The sequence below is a fragment of the Lipotes vexillifer genome, unplaced genomic scaffold (assembly GCF_000442215.2).
Source record: "Lipotes vexillifer unplaced genomic scaffold, Lipotes_vexillifer_v1.1 scaffold982, whole genome shotgun sequence".
NCBI classification, from domain to species: Eukaryota; Metazoa; Chordata; class Mammalia; order Artiodactyla; family Lipotidae; genus Lipotes; species Lipotes vexillifer.
In genome coordinates this window covers 1,712,726-1,728,364 of record NW_006789467.1, presented here as the reverse complement: position 1 = coordinate 1,728,364, position 15,639 = coordinate 1,712,726, and the positions used below count along the sequence as shown (strand labels likewise).

The following is a 15,639-nucleotide window of genomic DNA, read 5'->3' as shown; positions in this document are numbered from 1 at the left end:
ATCCTGGCCCTCCCTCCTGCTCCCCTCCCTGCTCCTGCCGGGCCAAGCTCCCGGCTGGCTGCTGGTCTGCTTTGACCCAGCTTCTAAACCTCCCTGGGCCCGGGCCTCAGCCAGCCCTCCTGTCCCCACTCCTGCTGGGAGAAGCAGATGCCTCTGACATCTCTGTCCCCACAGAGGTTCCAGCCGGAAGGAGCAGCCTCCTCCCCTTAGGATGGCCTCGCCCTCCAGCCCGCCCGCTTTCAGGCTCGAGACGTCAGATGGAGGCCAAGAAGATGGTGCCCAGGTGGACAAAGGAAAACTGGGCATTGGTGCCGGGCCGCCCCCCATGGAGTCACCATTCCAGGGCGAGGACCGGAACTTCTCGCCTCAGATCAAAGTGAACCTCAGCTTCCGAAAGGGGGCAGGTGCCAGGTGAGGCAGCAAGCAGGGCGGGGGCAGCCCGGGGGCCTCACCTCCAGCAGACTCAGACTGGGTGGCCTAGCCCAGCCCCAGTGCCCCTTTGCCACAGCCTTGGGGGTCCTGGGTCTGGCTCTGATGGCTCCTGGGCCCGACAGGCTGAACCCTGCTCTGCTCTCTGGGGTTGCTCCTTCCAGAACCTTCCCCATTCTTGGCCTTCTGTCTCCTGGGGTTGTGTTCTTCTTGTTGTGTCCCTTGTTGGTGCCGTCCCCTTCCCAGCCACAGTCCCTGCGGGGGGTGCTAGCAAGATCCACGCTGCAGTCCAAGAGAATCAAAGACATCTGGAAATGTCCCGGGTGTTGCCGGGCTCTGCTCCAAGGCTGGACCTGTTGCCCTGGGGTCGTGGACTCGGGATTGAGGACGGTGGCCTTCTGCTCGGAGCCACCTTCACTGTGACTTTCCCGTGATGTCTTCTAATTCAGACTGTGGAAGCCACTCTCGCGGGAGCGCCACCTCCAGTCCTGTGGGTGTGGGGGAGGGGTGCACCTGGATCCCCGCAGTGTGAGGCTGGAGAACCTGCATGGGCCAGGCAGCACTCTGCCAGGGAAGCCCCTCCCTCCCTGGGACTCGGCCCCCAGCCTCGGCCTCCCAGCCCAGAGCCGCCTGTCCTCTTTGTGCTGCAGGACCGAGGTCAGGTTCAGACCAGGGCAGGAGAGGATGCTTGCAAGGCTTCTGGGAGCGGGGAGAGGCTGCCCGAGGCAGAACCGGCCCCTCGATGCCCTTTGGTGCTTCAATCTGTGCTCCCATGGGGCCTCCCTATACCAGGACCATGATGCCTCCCTGTGACAGGAAGTGCTTTGTCCAAATAGCCACTTCCCCCGGCTGGACTGCCCACGGGACTCCCCAGTCAGCCGCAGTGACCTCTTGGTCACATCATGGCCGCACGGTCTGCTGGACGGGTGATGCTGCGTCTGGCCGGGCAGCTTCCTGCCCTGTCAATCACGCGATCATGGCTTAAAACATGAATGATCCCAATAATCACACTCATCAGAGCCCCCAACCCTTTCTTGGTTAATCCATTCCATGGCAGACCTGAGGGTCCCCAAAGCATCAAATAGTCCCCCCTTTCTTGTCCCTTCATTTCTGCTGGTCGTGGTACCAGGAGCCCCAGGGGCGAGCCCAGGCGGGGATGCCCACACACGCTGGATTCAGAAGGGCTACCAGCCCCTCCTGGGGCCTTTCCCAGAGGTGTAGCTTCTCAGGAAAATTCTGTGAGTGTCTGGTGTCCGCTCTGGACCCCACGTCTCTGAGAAACCTCCGTCTGTCCAGCCTGGAGTCTCTCTGGGGTTGGGAGTCGGGGTCTAGAGTTAGTTGAACAGACAGCATCCCACACCCTGTGAGCTCGGCACCATGTGACTTTGGGAAAGTTACTCTACCTCCTTATTTGTCTGATGGAGAAAATAGAGATTACTCACGCGGGGCAGGAGTGAGGGCCAAAGGGGCAGGTACTCCACTGTTCGTCCATAGATGGTTTCGGAGAGGACGTGGGGCTTTTCTTGATTTTCTTGGTGAGGCCAGCGGCACATACGGCCCCCAACAGTCTGTGGGCACCTCTGGTAGCCCCACCCCGACCCAGAGCCCAGCTCAAGAGCCATGACGAGCTTCTGTGCTGAAATGGATAATGAGGCCGTTGCGAGCAGTGGGGCACCTGGCGAGTGACAGGAGACGCCTGCAGTCAGGACACGTGGTCCGGTGCCCCAGACAGGCCCCTCGTCCGGGGGTCTGAGCACTTGCGGTCTCCTTGGTCTGCCTGGGTGCGTAGAGGCTCTCAAAAGGGGCTCCTGGGCCCCAGAAAAGGCTCCCTGGGAAGCAGGACTTTCTGGGGTCCCAGGGCTCTCCTGCAGCGTCAGTCACAAACCACATCCCCCCACAGCCAGCCAGACCCAAACCGCTTCGACCGTGACCGGCTTTTCAGCGTGGTGGCCCGGGGGGTCCCCGAGGATCTGGTGGGGCTACCAGAGTACCTGCGCCGGACCAGCAAGTACCTCACGGACTCGGAGTACACAGGTAGGCCTGCTGCTCGGGCCAGAGCCGCGGTGTGCTGTGCTGAGACCAGGCTGCCGCCGGGTGTCGGCCACAGTCAGGAACTGAGGGGCGAGGAGGGGCGGAGTTCTAGCAGCCCTCCTGCCAGGACGACTGCAGGGGCCCTGCTGACAGAGCGGGGACAGCCCGCTCCCTCTTCCACTCACCCCACCGGCTCCCAGCCTGCCTGGGCCACCCTCAGCCGTTTCAGTGGCCGAATGGATGGACGTTCACGGCCTTCCTCAATGCAGCCTTTCCCTGTCTCTCTCTCTTTTTCAGTAACAGCATCGCTGAGATCTAATACACGTACCTTACACTTTATCCATCTCAGAGCATTCTTTGCCTCAAATCTAAATATCTGTATTGTTTGGGGATATCTGACTAGGAAGACAACATGTGTGCCTTCTAGAAGGTTCAAATAGTAATGAAATGTATAAAGCTGAGGGTAAAAACAGTCTGTCATCCTGGACCCCTGCTAATGATTTGGGGTACATACTTGCAAACTGTTTAAATACATTAGGCATATATTGACATAAATGGGGTCATGCCATTGATGTAAATACTTAATGATGTGCTTGTGATGGGCTTTCCCCCAACTTAGTCCATTTCAGTACACAGGCCTCTAACTCAGTCACTGTAACAACCTGCAGAGTTTCCCATCCTGTACATTTACCACAATTTACTTAACTAACCCCTTATTGGTGGCCATTTAGGTTGTGTGTTGTTTTCAGCCTCAACACACTGTGTGCCAGGCCCTCTGTGGGCTAAGAATTTTGTATATAATTCCATGTGATCCTTACAATAACCCTGGAATGGTCCCATTTTACAGTGAGGAAGACTGAGGTTAAGAGAGGCCAAGGGGCTTTCCTGGTGGTGCAGTGGTTAAGAATCCGCCTGCCAATGCAGGGCACACGGGTTCAATCCCTGGTCCAGTGGGCCACAACTACTGAGCCTGTGCTCTAGAGCCCATGAGCCACAACTACTGAGCCCGCAGCACTGGACGTTTACTGTCTAAATTATAACTAAGAACGTAATTTCTTTAAATTTTTCTTGCAACAAAACATCATTAGTAAGTATGATGCCTCTTTAAAATGATAATAACATTAATAGCTTAATTGTCAAAAATATTTCTTGGACACATGATTTCAATCGAGACAGACCCACCTCCTTCCAAATGTCAAAAAACACTATTCCCTAGCTATAGACTGGGACTTAGCCTAGTGAAACAAATACAAAGAAATTTTTTAGAGCAGGTTTAGGTTCACATTAAAACTGAGGAGGAGACTTCCCTGGTGATGCAGTGGTTGGGAACCCGCCTGCCAATGCAGGGGACACGGGTTCCATCCCTGGTCCGGGAAGATCCCACGTGCCGCAGAGCAACTAAGCCCATGCACCACAACTACTGAGCCTGCACTCTAGGGCCCGTGAGCCACAACTACTGAGCCCACATGCCACAACTACTAAAGCCCGTGCCCTCTGGAGCCTGCGTGTTGCAACTACTGAGCCCGCGTGCTGCAACTACTGAAGCCCGTGTGCCTAGAGCTCATGCTCCACAACAAGAGAGGCCACTGCAATGAGAAGCCTGCACACCACAACGAAGAGTAGCCCCTGCTCACTGCAACTAGAGAAAGCCCGTGCGCAGCAACGAAGACCCAACGCAGCCATAAATAAATTAATTTTTAAAAAAAAGAAATACTGCTCCAGATGTTCTCGTGGAGACAGTGTTGCACACATGACGAACTCTGTCTTAGAAACTTAATTTCTAGGGCAGAAACTGTAGTCATACCTGTTGGTATTCTAACACCTGTTGGCTGGAGTCTTAACTCCCTGCAGCATGGCTGGGCTCCCTCCAGCCAGCCGGGGTACTTTGGGGCATGGGCTCACTGTACAGGCGGGTGGGTGGCCTCTGCGATGCCCCCCCCCCACCTCCTCCCACAGAGGGCTCCACGGGGAAGACATGCCTGATGAAGGCCGTACTGAACCTTCAGGATGGGACCAACGCCTGCATTGAGCCGCTGCTACAGATTGACCGGGACTCGGGCAATCCTCGGCCTCTGGTCAACGCCCAGTGCACAGATGAGTACTACCGAGGCCACAGCGCCCTGCACATCGCCATCGAGAAGAGGAGCCTGCCGTGTGTGAAGCTCCTGGTGGAGAATGGGGCTGACGTGCATGCCCGGGCCTGTGGCCAGTTCTTCCAGAAGAAAAGCCAAGAGACCTGCTTCTACTTCGGTGAGGAGCCTTCTTGGATAAATTGAGCTGCAGAGGGGGTAAGGCCTTGCCCAGGGTCACAGGGTTGATGTGACCCTTAAACCCAGATCTGTCTGACCCTGAGGCTCATGCTTCTAATAGCTAGGCCGCCTGCAAAAGCAGTTTGTCTTAAGAGGTGTTTTATCCTTGTCTGGCCAAGGAAGCTCACCACACATGAGCTCAGAGCAGGGCAGGGGAACGGGGCACAGAACAGGTGTGTGAGGAGACTAGACCAGACGGGGCCTGGAGAAAGGGGTGTCTGGGCCCCGGCAAAGCAAAGAGAAAGAGGCGGGGGGCGGGAACCCTGGTTGGCAGGCTCCTGTTCTGCTCCCTTAGATGGTGAAGAGCTTTGGGCCCCTCTCCCTTGGGTCAGAGCTGGACAGAGCCACTGTGACTGGGGCTTCTAGGAGGATGCGGGGCCCGGGGCCTTCTCCGCTCACTGCACTGGCCTGGGTGGGCCCGGGACCCCAAGGCAGTGCACATCCTCTCCTGTGGGCGCCTGACCCGCCTCAAGGAGGTCCAGGGAGCGTGAGAAGCAGGCGGGTGGACGCTGGGAGGCCCGAGGCCCAAGCTGTCCCCTCGGCCCCCAGGCGAGATGCCCCTCTCCCTGGCCGCGTGCACCAAGCAGTGGGATGTGGTGACCTATCTCCTGGAGAACCCGCACCAGCCCGCCAGCCTGCAGGCCGCCGACTCGCTGGGCAACACGGCCCTGCACGCCTTGGTGATGATCGCAGATGACTCGGCCGAGAACACGGAGCTGGTGACCCGCATGTACGATGGGCTGCTCCAAGCGGGGGCCCGCCTCTGCCCCACGCTGCGGCTCGAGGACATCCCCAACCTGCAGGGCCTTACACCCCTGAAGCTGGCCGCCAAGGAGGGCAAAATTGAGGTGAGTGGCCAGCCCCCCTTTCCAGGAAGCAGCAGGACTCAACCCGGGATTTCTGCAGAAAGAGCCTGGGGTGGTGTCTAGCTCAGCACAGTTTCAGCATGCACCTCTCCTGTGTGTGTGTTTATTGATAAATTATATATGAGCTACAGAATGAATATATTACATTTTAAAACAGGGATTTTATTTTATTTTATTTATTTTCTTTTGGCTGTGCAGCTTACAGGATCTTAGCTCCCAGATCAGGGATTCAACCCAGGCCACGGCAGTGAAAGCACCAAGTCCTAAACACTGGACCACCAGGGAACTCCCAGGGATTGTTTTTTTAAGTCACTTGGGTTTCTTGATTAGGAGACAGTCTTGTCATGTTCTTTGCTCTCAGGTTTTCTTCGTATTGATGGCTAAGTGTTCTTGGTAACGAACGTATCACCATTTTGTTTACTATAACAGTTGCAAATCTTTCTCCCAGTTCAACATTAAAAAAATTTTTGTGGCACTTTTTGCGACACAGAATTTTTACATTTTTATGTAGCCAAGTGTTATTATCTTTTCTTTGGTTTTGCTATTGCTTAATTCCTTCTACAAGGTTTTAAAACTTTGTGTGTGTGTGTGCATGTGTATGTGTGCATGTGAGTGTGTATATTCCATATCCATATTTGCTTCCAGACTTTTCTTTTGCAGTTTGATTTTTAATGCCTAAAACTTCGATTTATCTGAAAGTTATAGGTTACTCTTATAAAGAGTAAGCACGAGGGACTTCCCTAGTGGTCCGATGGTTAGGACCCTTTGCTTTCATTGCCGAGTGCCCGGGTTCAATCCCTGGTTGGGGAACTAAGAGCCGCTCGGCAAAAAAAAAAAAAGCATGATCCAGCTTTACTTTTTTCCCAAACGACTTTCCTGTTGTCTGATCCTTATTATTAGGGGAGCTTACAACCCACACAGCCGACACAGGGCCCAGTGCTTAGAACACAGTTATTTTTAAAGGTTAAGATAAAAATAAACATAAGTGGAAGTTGTATGTTTTTTTCCTGCCCTCCAAGGTCCCTGGGGTGCGGGTACCGCTCTTTGCCGTCTAGAGGCATGGCTGTGTGGCCTATGGAAGCCGCTCCCCCATCTGGGAAGCCTCCCCACCATTCCTCATTTGTAAGACCAAATTGCTTCTGGACCTGTCCGGGTTAGGGGTGGCTTCTAGTCTGTCGAAAGCTCTAGACTCTGGCCACAAACGTGCACACACGTGTGTAACTGGTAGCCTCTGATCTCATGGGGCCCTAAGGGGCCTTAAGGACCCTTGGATTGGGGGTCCCTCGGCCGTATGAGTGTCCAGGAAAGAGGCATTGGGGCAGGAGTGCGGAAGGAAGAGGCAGGCTGGCAAAGGCGGGTGGGTGGGAGTGTCTACATGGCGGCTGAGTGTGCGTGGACCTGTGTAAGAGTTCATATGCGCGAGGACCCGTGGGTGCAGGGCGTGTTCGCGTGTCTGGGCGGTGGGCAGCTCTGTGCACGCCAGGCTCACGTGCCTACCCTGTAGATTCTCAGACACATCCTGCAGCGGGAGTTCCTGGGGCCGTGCCAGTCCCTTTCCCGCAAGTTCACGGAGTGGTCCTACGGGCCTGTGCGGGTGTCGCTGTATGACCTGGCCTCTGTGGACAGCTGGGAAGAGAACTCAGTGCTGGAGATCATCGCCTTTCATTGCCAAAGCCCGGTGAGCTTGCTTCACCCCGAGGGCGGGGGTGTGCGTAGGGGGCCTGGCAGAGCTCCCTGCAAGGTCCACAGTTCGGGGCTGCCTGCAGGACTGCCCCTGCCCTTTAACCGAGCAGTCGGGGTGTGGCTGCACGTGCGCACCCGGCCGCTGGGCACACGCTTGCTCCACATGGGCCGGTCCCACCCGACGCGGGGGTCACACCGGGGTCCTGGTGGCTACCACTGGGGGCCTCTCTGTTGACCAGCACCTGCTCTGGACTTGTCACTCCACAGCCGTGAGGGTGGGGTGGTGGCCGGCGGGGAGGGGTCGCTCGGGGCTCCGCACCCTCTCCGCTCTCCCCGGTGCCTCCACAGTTACTTGCTGAATGCACCTCTGGCTCTCGCCTTCCCATCCCAGCACCGGCACCGAATGCTGGTTTTGGAGCCGCTGAACAAACTGCTGCAGACGAAGTGGAATCTGCTCATCCCCAGGTTCCTCTTCAACTTCCTGTGTTACTTGACCTACGTGTCCATCTTCACCGCTGTCACCTACCACCAGCCTGCCCTGGACAAGGCAAGGCAGGGAGGGGCACATCCTGGGGAGGCCTCCTGGAAACAATCCTGGCAGAAGATGGGGCGGGGATTACAATCCCGTCCTGCAAATGCTGACCGGAGGCCCGACCGCTTGGTGGCCTGCCCACGGCGCTTACACAGCTGGTCATGATATGGAAGTAACAACATAGTAGTAACGACAACAATACTACTACTTACTGAGTGTGCAGCACACGTGAGAAAGTATTCAAGTGACTGACGACGTGTGTCAATGTATTTAATTAATTTCACAACAACCCTCTGAGATGATGAACTCTTATCATCACCAGTTTACAGTTGAGGGAAGGAAGGCACAGAGAGTTTAAGGAACTTACCCAGGGTCACACAGGCCGTGAGTGGTGGAGTTGGGATCTGAACCCAGGGAGTCTGGCTCCAGAGCCCATGTTCACTCTGCTGCTCGGGGGGCCTCCCCACAGCTCTCACGAGGAATGGGCCCCCAGCCTTGCTCTCAGCGGGGAGCTGCTGGGGAGGACCCCAGGCCCGACCCGATTGTGTCTTCGTGCAGGACTTCCTCCCGCTGGAAGTGACTGCTGGGAACTCCATGCTGCTGCTGGGCCACATCCTGATGCTGGTTGTGGGGGCCAACATCCTCATGGGCCAGGTGAGGGTTCCTCCCATCCCCCACCCCAAACCTGGAATTCTGCTACAAGAAGCCTGAGAGTGAGTTCACAACAGTCCCTCCATGTACAGGAAGCTGAATCCCACACCTGGTCCCATACTGGCCAGCCTCAGGGCAGCTGAGGGCTGAGGGTTCTGGCCTTGCCTTTTGGGCTGGGTACCCTCCCTGCTGTGCTTTCTGGGGTGCCCACGGGGCAGCAGATATCTCCTATGACTCCTTGGCAGTGCCGGCTCTGCTCCCCTGGGAATGGAGCTGGAAGCCCCCAACCCCAGGTCCCTGGCTCATTCCTCACTTGGGGAGCAAAGCAGGGTGGCAGCAGGGGGAACTCAGCCCAGTGCCTCCAGCACAGCCTCTTCAGGGCAAGATGCTGCCAGCTTGCAGAAGACAGGCTGGGCCGTGGCACTGAGACTCTTTGAGTGAGTCTTTGAGGGTGGGTAGGACTTAGGCACCGAGGCCAGGTTGGCTGGAGCAGCCGGTGGTCCCTGTGAGGCCAGGGCGGGGGAGGGAAAGGAGCCTCTTTCACCACGTGGAGTGTGAGCCCTCCACCTGGATCCACAGGGAGACAGCGGGCCCCTGGCATTGTCTGGGTGTCTGCACTTTTTGGAAACAGGGTCCAAACTTTCTCAGCTACCAGCAGGACTCATGAGCACCCCCAAAATTTAAAGCTGCCGCCCGAGCCCCTGAGGTGGTCCTGGCAAGACTTTTACAAGCAGGCCGGCCGGCGGCCCTGAGGGCAGCGGGGCTGCTTGTGGCCTGGAGAGCAGGTGTCACGGCCTGTCCTCCTCCTTCCCCCGCAGCTGTGGTACTTCTGGAGGCGCCGTCTGTTCATCTGGATCTCGTTCATGGACAGCTACTTTGAAATCCTCTTGTACGTGTGGCCTCACTCCTCCCCTGTCTCTCCTGCCTGGGAGAGGGCACCAGGCGGGCTTTGTGGGTGAGGGCCCTGGGCCAGGGAGCTCCAGGGGGCTGGGAGCAGCTCACAGGCCAGACCCCGGAGTCGGGCTGCTGTCCAGTCCGGGCCCTGAGCATGGTAGTCACATCGACCGAGCGCTCGCTCCGCACCAGTGGAGCCTAAAGCCTTTACACGCGTGTCTCCCTGAATCCTCGCCGACACTCTCCGAGCCGGGTGTTATTACTGTTACCCCCGTTGTACGGGGGCGGGAACTGAGGCCCACGGGGGTTGAATGCCTTGCCCGAGGTGGAGGTCAGGATGCTTGGATCCAGTCCCAGACAGAGGCGGAACTTCTCATCTTTGAGACCGTGGAGGCAGCGGCAGCAGGGGTCAGCGCTGGCCACAGGAGGCCCGTGAGCTGACCCCGCCCTGCCTCCACGCAGCCTGGTCCAGGCGCTGCTCACCGTGCTGTCCCAGGTGCTGTGCTTCCTGGCCATCGAGTGGTACCTGCCCCTGCTCGTGTGCTCGCTGGTGCTGGGCTGGCTGAACTTGCTGTACTACACGCGCGGCCTGCAGCACACGGGCATCTACAGTGTCATGATCCAGAAGGTGAGAGGCAGGGGTGGCCCCGTGCAGCCAGACCGGGCAGGGCTGGACACTGCACCCCGGGGGGCTCCTTGTGGGCCCAGCAGGCAGGTGCCTCCCCCAAGCTGAACCCCCCACCGGCTCGTGCCTTCTAGGTCATCCTGAGGGACCTGCTCCGCTTCCTCCTGGTCTACTTGGTCTTCCTTTTCGGCTTCGCTGTAGGTAAAGGCCCCCCGTCCCCCACCCACTCCTTGCGCCCCCTCGAGGCTGCCCGCTGGTCTCCCCAGGCTGAGGACCCCCTGCCTATCTCCTCAGCACTGGTGAGCCTGAGCCGGGAGGCCCAGGACCCCGGGGCCCCTGCGGGCTCCAACACCACGGAGGTGGCGGGAAAGGGGGAGGCGGAGGGCAGCACGGCCCCGTACGAGGGCGTCCTGGACGCCTCCTTGGAGCTGTTCAAGTTCACCATCGGCATGGGCGAGCTGGCCGTCCAGGCCCAGCTGCGCTTCCGCGGGGTGGCGCTGCTGCTGCTTCTGACCCACGTGCTGCTCACCTACGTCCTGCTGCTCAACATGCTCGTCGCCCTCATGAGCGAGACCGTCAGCAGCGTCGCCAGCGACAGCTGGAGCATCTGGAAGCTGCAGGTGCCCAGCGAGGTGCCCCATCCCCTCCAGCGTCCCGGGCCCGGCAGGAGTGCACAGAACCCACTGAGCTGGGCCCCCAAGTGGGTCGGGCCCTCACGGGGGCCTCCCTCGTCCACTCCTTCCTGCGCAGGGCTGACGTGAGGCTGCAGTAAGGCCTGGGGGCGGTGCCTGGCACACAGTAGGTGCTCAGCGTGTTAGTCACCGTCATCATTAGTACTAAGTGCTTCCTGAGGGCCTAGTGCAGGGCTAGGCACAGTTCTAGGCTCTAAAGACCGGGTGGAGAACAAGACGGAGACCCCGCCCTCACACAGCCCCCTTCTGTGTTCGTCGCTTGTTCCGTGGGGCTGGCTTGGTGGACGAGGCAGGTGGGATGCGCGATCCTGGAGCTGGCCCAGGCTGCAGGAGCTTTGGGAGCAGGGACTCTGGGTAGCTGGGAGCTCATGTGACACCTGCCTGCCGTGGAAGCAAGAGCTGCTTCTTGACTGGGGAGGGTCGGGGGTGGGCCTAGGCAGCTGGTGCAGGGAGAACCTCGCCCGGCGGCGGGGCTGGACTGTGTGATCAATTCACCGTTGACCTTGGGCAAGCCCCTTATCTTCTCTGAGCCTCACCTGCAAAGTTCTGTGCCCACCCCCTGCCCCCAGCTCGCTTGTGTGACAGCAGCAGGCACGTGTGACGTTCCGTACCTGGTGGAATTCTAGAACCTGTAACCTTGCAATTGCAAGGAACTGTAGGGCGCTCGTCACATGCTGACTTCCCAGCAACCACCCAAGGCATACTGGCCTCAGTCTGTAAGTGGGAAAGAGACTCAGAGGGATGCAGGGCCTGACACCACATAGGTAATCCAACCTCGGGGCTGGATTCAAATCCATGCACTTAGCAGATGCAGAGTCCTACTGTAAAGTGCTGGCCACTCTGTCTGATGTATCCTTTGTCCCCAGAAAGCCATCTCTGTCCTGGAGATGGAGAACGGCTACTGGTGGTGCAGGAGGCAGAAGCAGCGGGCAGGGGTGAGGCTGACAGTTGGCACCAGGCCGGACGGTCGCCCCGACGAGCGCTGGTGCTTCAGGTGAGTGGAGAGGCTGGGGGGCGGCCTGAGGACCTTGCTGAAAGCCAGGCGACAGCAGCTAGGAGTCAGGTCTGGTGGGAAAGGCAGGGCCTCGGAGCGCCAGGGGACTCCGCCCTGGACAGGCGAGGTCAGTGATGCTGGATCTTATAGGCCCGGCCTCCACTGCCTGCTCTTCCGGTCTGGTCACCTTCCTGTCCCCCTGACTGAAACTGGAGGTCCTCCCCAGTGGTCCTTGACCGACTCCTTCTGGCCTGAAATGGGGCACAGTTAGGAGGCCAAGAAGCCAGAGGCATCCTCGGGTTACAGCATGCTAAGCTTGCCCTGGCTGGTCTGCTCTGCCCTCCCAACGCCCCCGTCCTGACCACGGAGGCTACAAACCCTTCCACGGAGAGCAGACGCTCCCATGGGGGCGGGAACCTGGTGACAAGTGCTCGGCCAGCAACACACTTTCCTGAGGTAGCAGCCAAGCAAGGGCGGCGGGTCTTAGCCACGTAGAGTAGCCGTGAAAGGGCCCCAGAACCTGGAAACACACAGATCCAGCAGATCTAAACTCCTCTCTGGATGCTAGGGGCACCCCAGGTCGCCGTGAACAGCCAGAGGGGACAGACGCCTGTTCCCCCCGGTGGGCACCTGGCCGGGGCGGCAGTCTGAGAGCCGAGAGGACGGGGCTCGCAGGGGGCTGCCGGGTGGCCCAGTGTCCTGCGGAGAGAAGCCCCGTCCTCCTCACAGCCCTGGTGTGCACCCCTCGGGGGCCCCTCTCCTGGGGCAGAGCACGCTGCCGCCTCGGCCTCCTGGAGCCTCACAGCTGCCCTGTGGCCCGCAGGGTAGAGGAGGTGAACTGGGCTGCGTGGGAGCAGACGCTGCCCACGGTGCGTGAGGAGCCCTCGGGGCCAGGCGGCTCTGGTGAGTAGCTGTGGAGTGTGTGTGCGCGCGTGTGCGTGTGTGTGTAAAGGGTTTGCCCCTTAAAGCGGCGCTGCCCCCCTCCCCCCGTCGCCTGGGAAACCGGCTCTTGGGCACCCTCCCCTCCCTCCTCCGCCAGGCCTGGGCCGAGCGGCCAGCAGGGGCACAAGGTACGGAGGCCCCCCAGCCCCGTGGCTCCGCCCCGACAGGCCAGCCTCGCTGCCGCCACACCGCTGAGAGGCCGCTTCCAACGCCTTTGTCCCCGTCAGGCCCGCGTCCCCTCCATTCTAGGCTGGCGCTGGCCCCCTGCAGCCCGACTCCCGCGCCCCCTCCGCGGCCGGCAGCCGCCCACCGCAAGGCTTCGCCCTCCCCCCTCCTTGCTCGTGCTCTTTCCCAGCCCTCCACCTGCCGTGGCCACGCGAGACCCTGTACGTGGAGGCTCCTCCGGCCGCCCGGGCTCCTGGGTCCCTGACCGCGGCCCTCGCGAAGCGACGGCTTTCCTGCGCACCCGTCTGTGTGTCGCCCTTCCTCCGAGTCCTGCCGTCCCATCCCTGCAGGACTCGGAAAGCCCCCTTGTCCCTCATCTTGCCCCAAGCCGCCCCGACTCCCTGCCCTGCCCGCCCGCGCGCGCGCCGCCTCCAGCCGCACACCCCCAACAGGAACAGCCTTGGGCTGCCCTGCCGGGGCCTCGTAGTCGGCCCGCCCCTCCTAGCCCAGGCGGGAGGCCTTGCGGGTCTCTCCCCCTCCCCCTCCCCCTCCCCCTGGTGCTGAGTGTCCTGGGACCTCCGGTGGCTGCGGTGCCGCCGCCGGCCCCTCTGCCCTGCGCCTCACCTCTCCCACGTCTGCACCACGCGGGGGCTGCTCAGCTGGCACCCGGACCCCAGACAAGGCTTTAGGTCCAGGCTCGTCCTACTCCAATCCCTCGTACGTAGACGAAAACTACACACAGCCGCACCACACACCGCCTCCCACTCCCTGGCAGGCCGCACCCCTCCCCCCGGGGTCAAGGCCCAGAGCCGTTGTCCAGCCCCCTCCCCGCACCTCCCTCCATGTGCCGCCGGTCCCTCCACGGTGCTCACGTACCTTCCTTTCCTGGGCTCTTGTCTCTGTAAGTGCCCTTCCATCCTCCGGGCGTCCCTTCTCCCCGTTCTCCACCTTCCCCACCGGTGGCCGGGGCGGGGGTGTCTCCTCTCTCCTCTGAGCACCTGACGCTTCCCTCCCTCTGGCTCCTCAGCACATCATCTCGGCTGTTCTGGTTTCTAACACAAAGGCCCGTCACCTCCAGGGACTTTCAGCTCCTGGGAGGAGGTCCCTGACTGGCACCTGGCAGGGGTTCAAGAGATGCTTGCAGAAGCAGGGAGGCAGGAGAGGGACTGCTGGGGACCCCGAGGCTGCTGTCCCCTGGCATGATGTGGTTTCATGGCTGTGGCTCTCTCCTGTTTCCCTGGTGCCTGCGTCCTGGGGACACTCCCTTTATCCCATTCACAGGCGCCCTGAAGAACCCAGCCCTGGCCTCCCAATCCAGCCAGGACAGTGCCGTGGAGGAAGACCATGTGCCCCTCCAGCTCCTTGAGTCCCACTGATGCAGCAGGGGGCCGGGAGGACAGAGCACGGAATGTTTCCAGCCCCACCTACTGGCTCTGGGACCTCAAGGGACTTTGGTGGCAAAAATAAATAAGTAATTTCTTGGGGCTAATTCTCCTGGAAACATTAGTTGAGTAAAGGTACTGGGCCCCAGGACTTCCCTGGTGGCGCAGTGGTTAAGAATCCGCCTGCCAACGTAGGGGACACGGGTTCGAGCCCTGGTCCGGGAAGACCCCACATGCCGCGGAGCAACTAAGGCCGTGCGCCACAACGGTCTCTAGAGCCCACGTGCTGCAACTATTGAAGCCCGCGTGCCTAGAGCCCGTGCTCTGCAACAAGAGAAGCTCACCGCAATGAGAAGTCCACGCACCGCAACGAAGAGTAGCCCCTGCTCAATGCAACTAGAGAAAAGCCCACGCACTGTAACAAAGACCAACGCAGCCAAAAATAAAATTGAAAAGAATTAAAAAAATAAAAAGCTGAGCTGGTCCGTGTCTGCATGTCTCTGTGAGCTCACGTCTGTGTCTGGGGCCGGGCTGCTCCCGCTCTCTCCTGGGCACAGGGACCCTCACCTACCGCCCCCCAGCTGCCCGCTTTGGGGTGCAGGCAGCTAGCCGAGGCTCTGTGCCTGCTGTCACCGCAGACGCGAGGTGGTGGACACCAGCAAGCACAGCCGCCTGTCGTTCCTCTCCCACAGCCTCCAGACACCCCTTAAAGCCACCCCAGGACGTCTCTCAAAGCCTTTGCGCTCCTGGGCTTACTTAGTTCAGGCTGTGGATTATTGCCTCCTCTTCCCGCTGGCTTCCTGCGCAGTTCCCACCCTTCCAAGCCAGAGGGACCTTCCTGAGACACAAGGGCAACAAGTTACCCCTGTCTCTGAAGGCTTGAGAGGCTCCCGGCGCGCACGGGGGCCCTAGCTGGCACCCCCAGCCCTCCGCAGTTTTACAGACGCCTCCTGCTCTCCTTGGCACCTGCAGTATATCCTTCGCGCAGGATGGTGGACCTCGTGTGTGTCTGACTCCTAGGCTTGGCTCTCCCTAGAAGCCTCCCCTCCCTCCATTAAAATGCTACTCTTATTTCTAAAACCAGCTCAAAAACCTATGTCTCACTACCGCTTTTCCAGTTTTCACCCTTAGGGTAATGTGTGTTCGTAAGACGCGCGTGCACGGGTTGAATGTTTTTTAAGTGGCAAGAGCCGAGCCTGTTCCCACGCTGGGACGGAGGGAGGTTTCGCCGCTGGTGAGACGGGGCACAGCTGGAGGAGTCCCGAGGGAGAGGGGACGGAGGAAGGAGACTGACGAGGGGGGGTCGCAGCGCAGGGGGCTGGAGAGGCTCTTGCAGGGAGAGCAGACGGCACCGCCCCCGGGGCCAGAAGCAGCTACGGTGTGTGCACACTTGCTGCGCGCCCAGGCTCTGCAGGGTTTCAAGGGCGTGATCGCACGTGATGCG

The 15,639-nt window shown here is 59.7% G+C and overlaps 1 protein-coding gene across 1 annotated transcript; it reads left to right on the top strand.

Moving 5' to 3' along the window:
• The first annotated feature begins 211 nt into the window (after nucleotides 1-211).
• Nucleotides 212-14,189, top strand: TRPV2 (transient receptor potential cation channel subfamily V member 2). Its single transcript, XM_007462658.1, has 14 exons — nucleotides 212-411; nucleotides 2,330-2,463; nucleotides 4,417-4,710; nucleotides 5,319-5,617; nucleotides 7,140-7,313; nucleotides 7,710-7,865; nucleotides 8,409-8,504; nucleotides 9,320-9,390; nucleotides 9,858-10,023; nucleotides 10,155-10,221; nucleotides 10,315-10,640; nucleotides 11,579-11,706; nucleotides 12,530-12,609; nucleotides 14,095-14,189. The coding sequence occupies exons 1-14, from the start codon at nucleotides 212-214 to the stop codon at nucleotides 14,187-14,189; spliced, it is 2,286 nt and encodes a 761-aa protein (XP_007462720.1).
• Nucleotides 14,190-15,639: the final 1,450 nt, after the last annotated feature.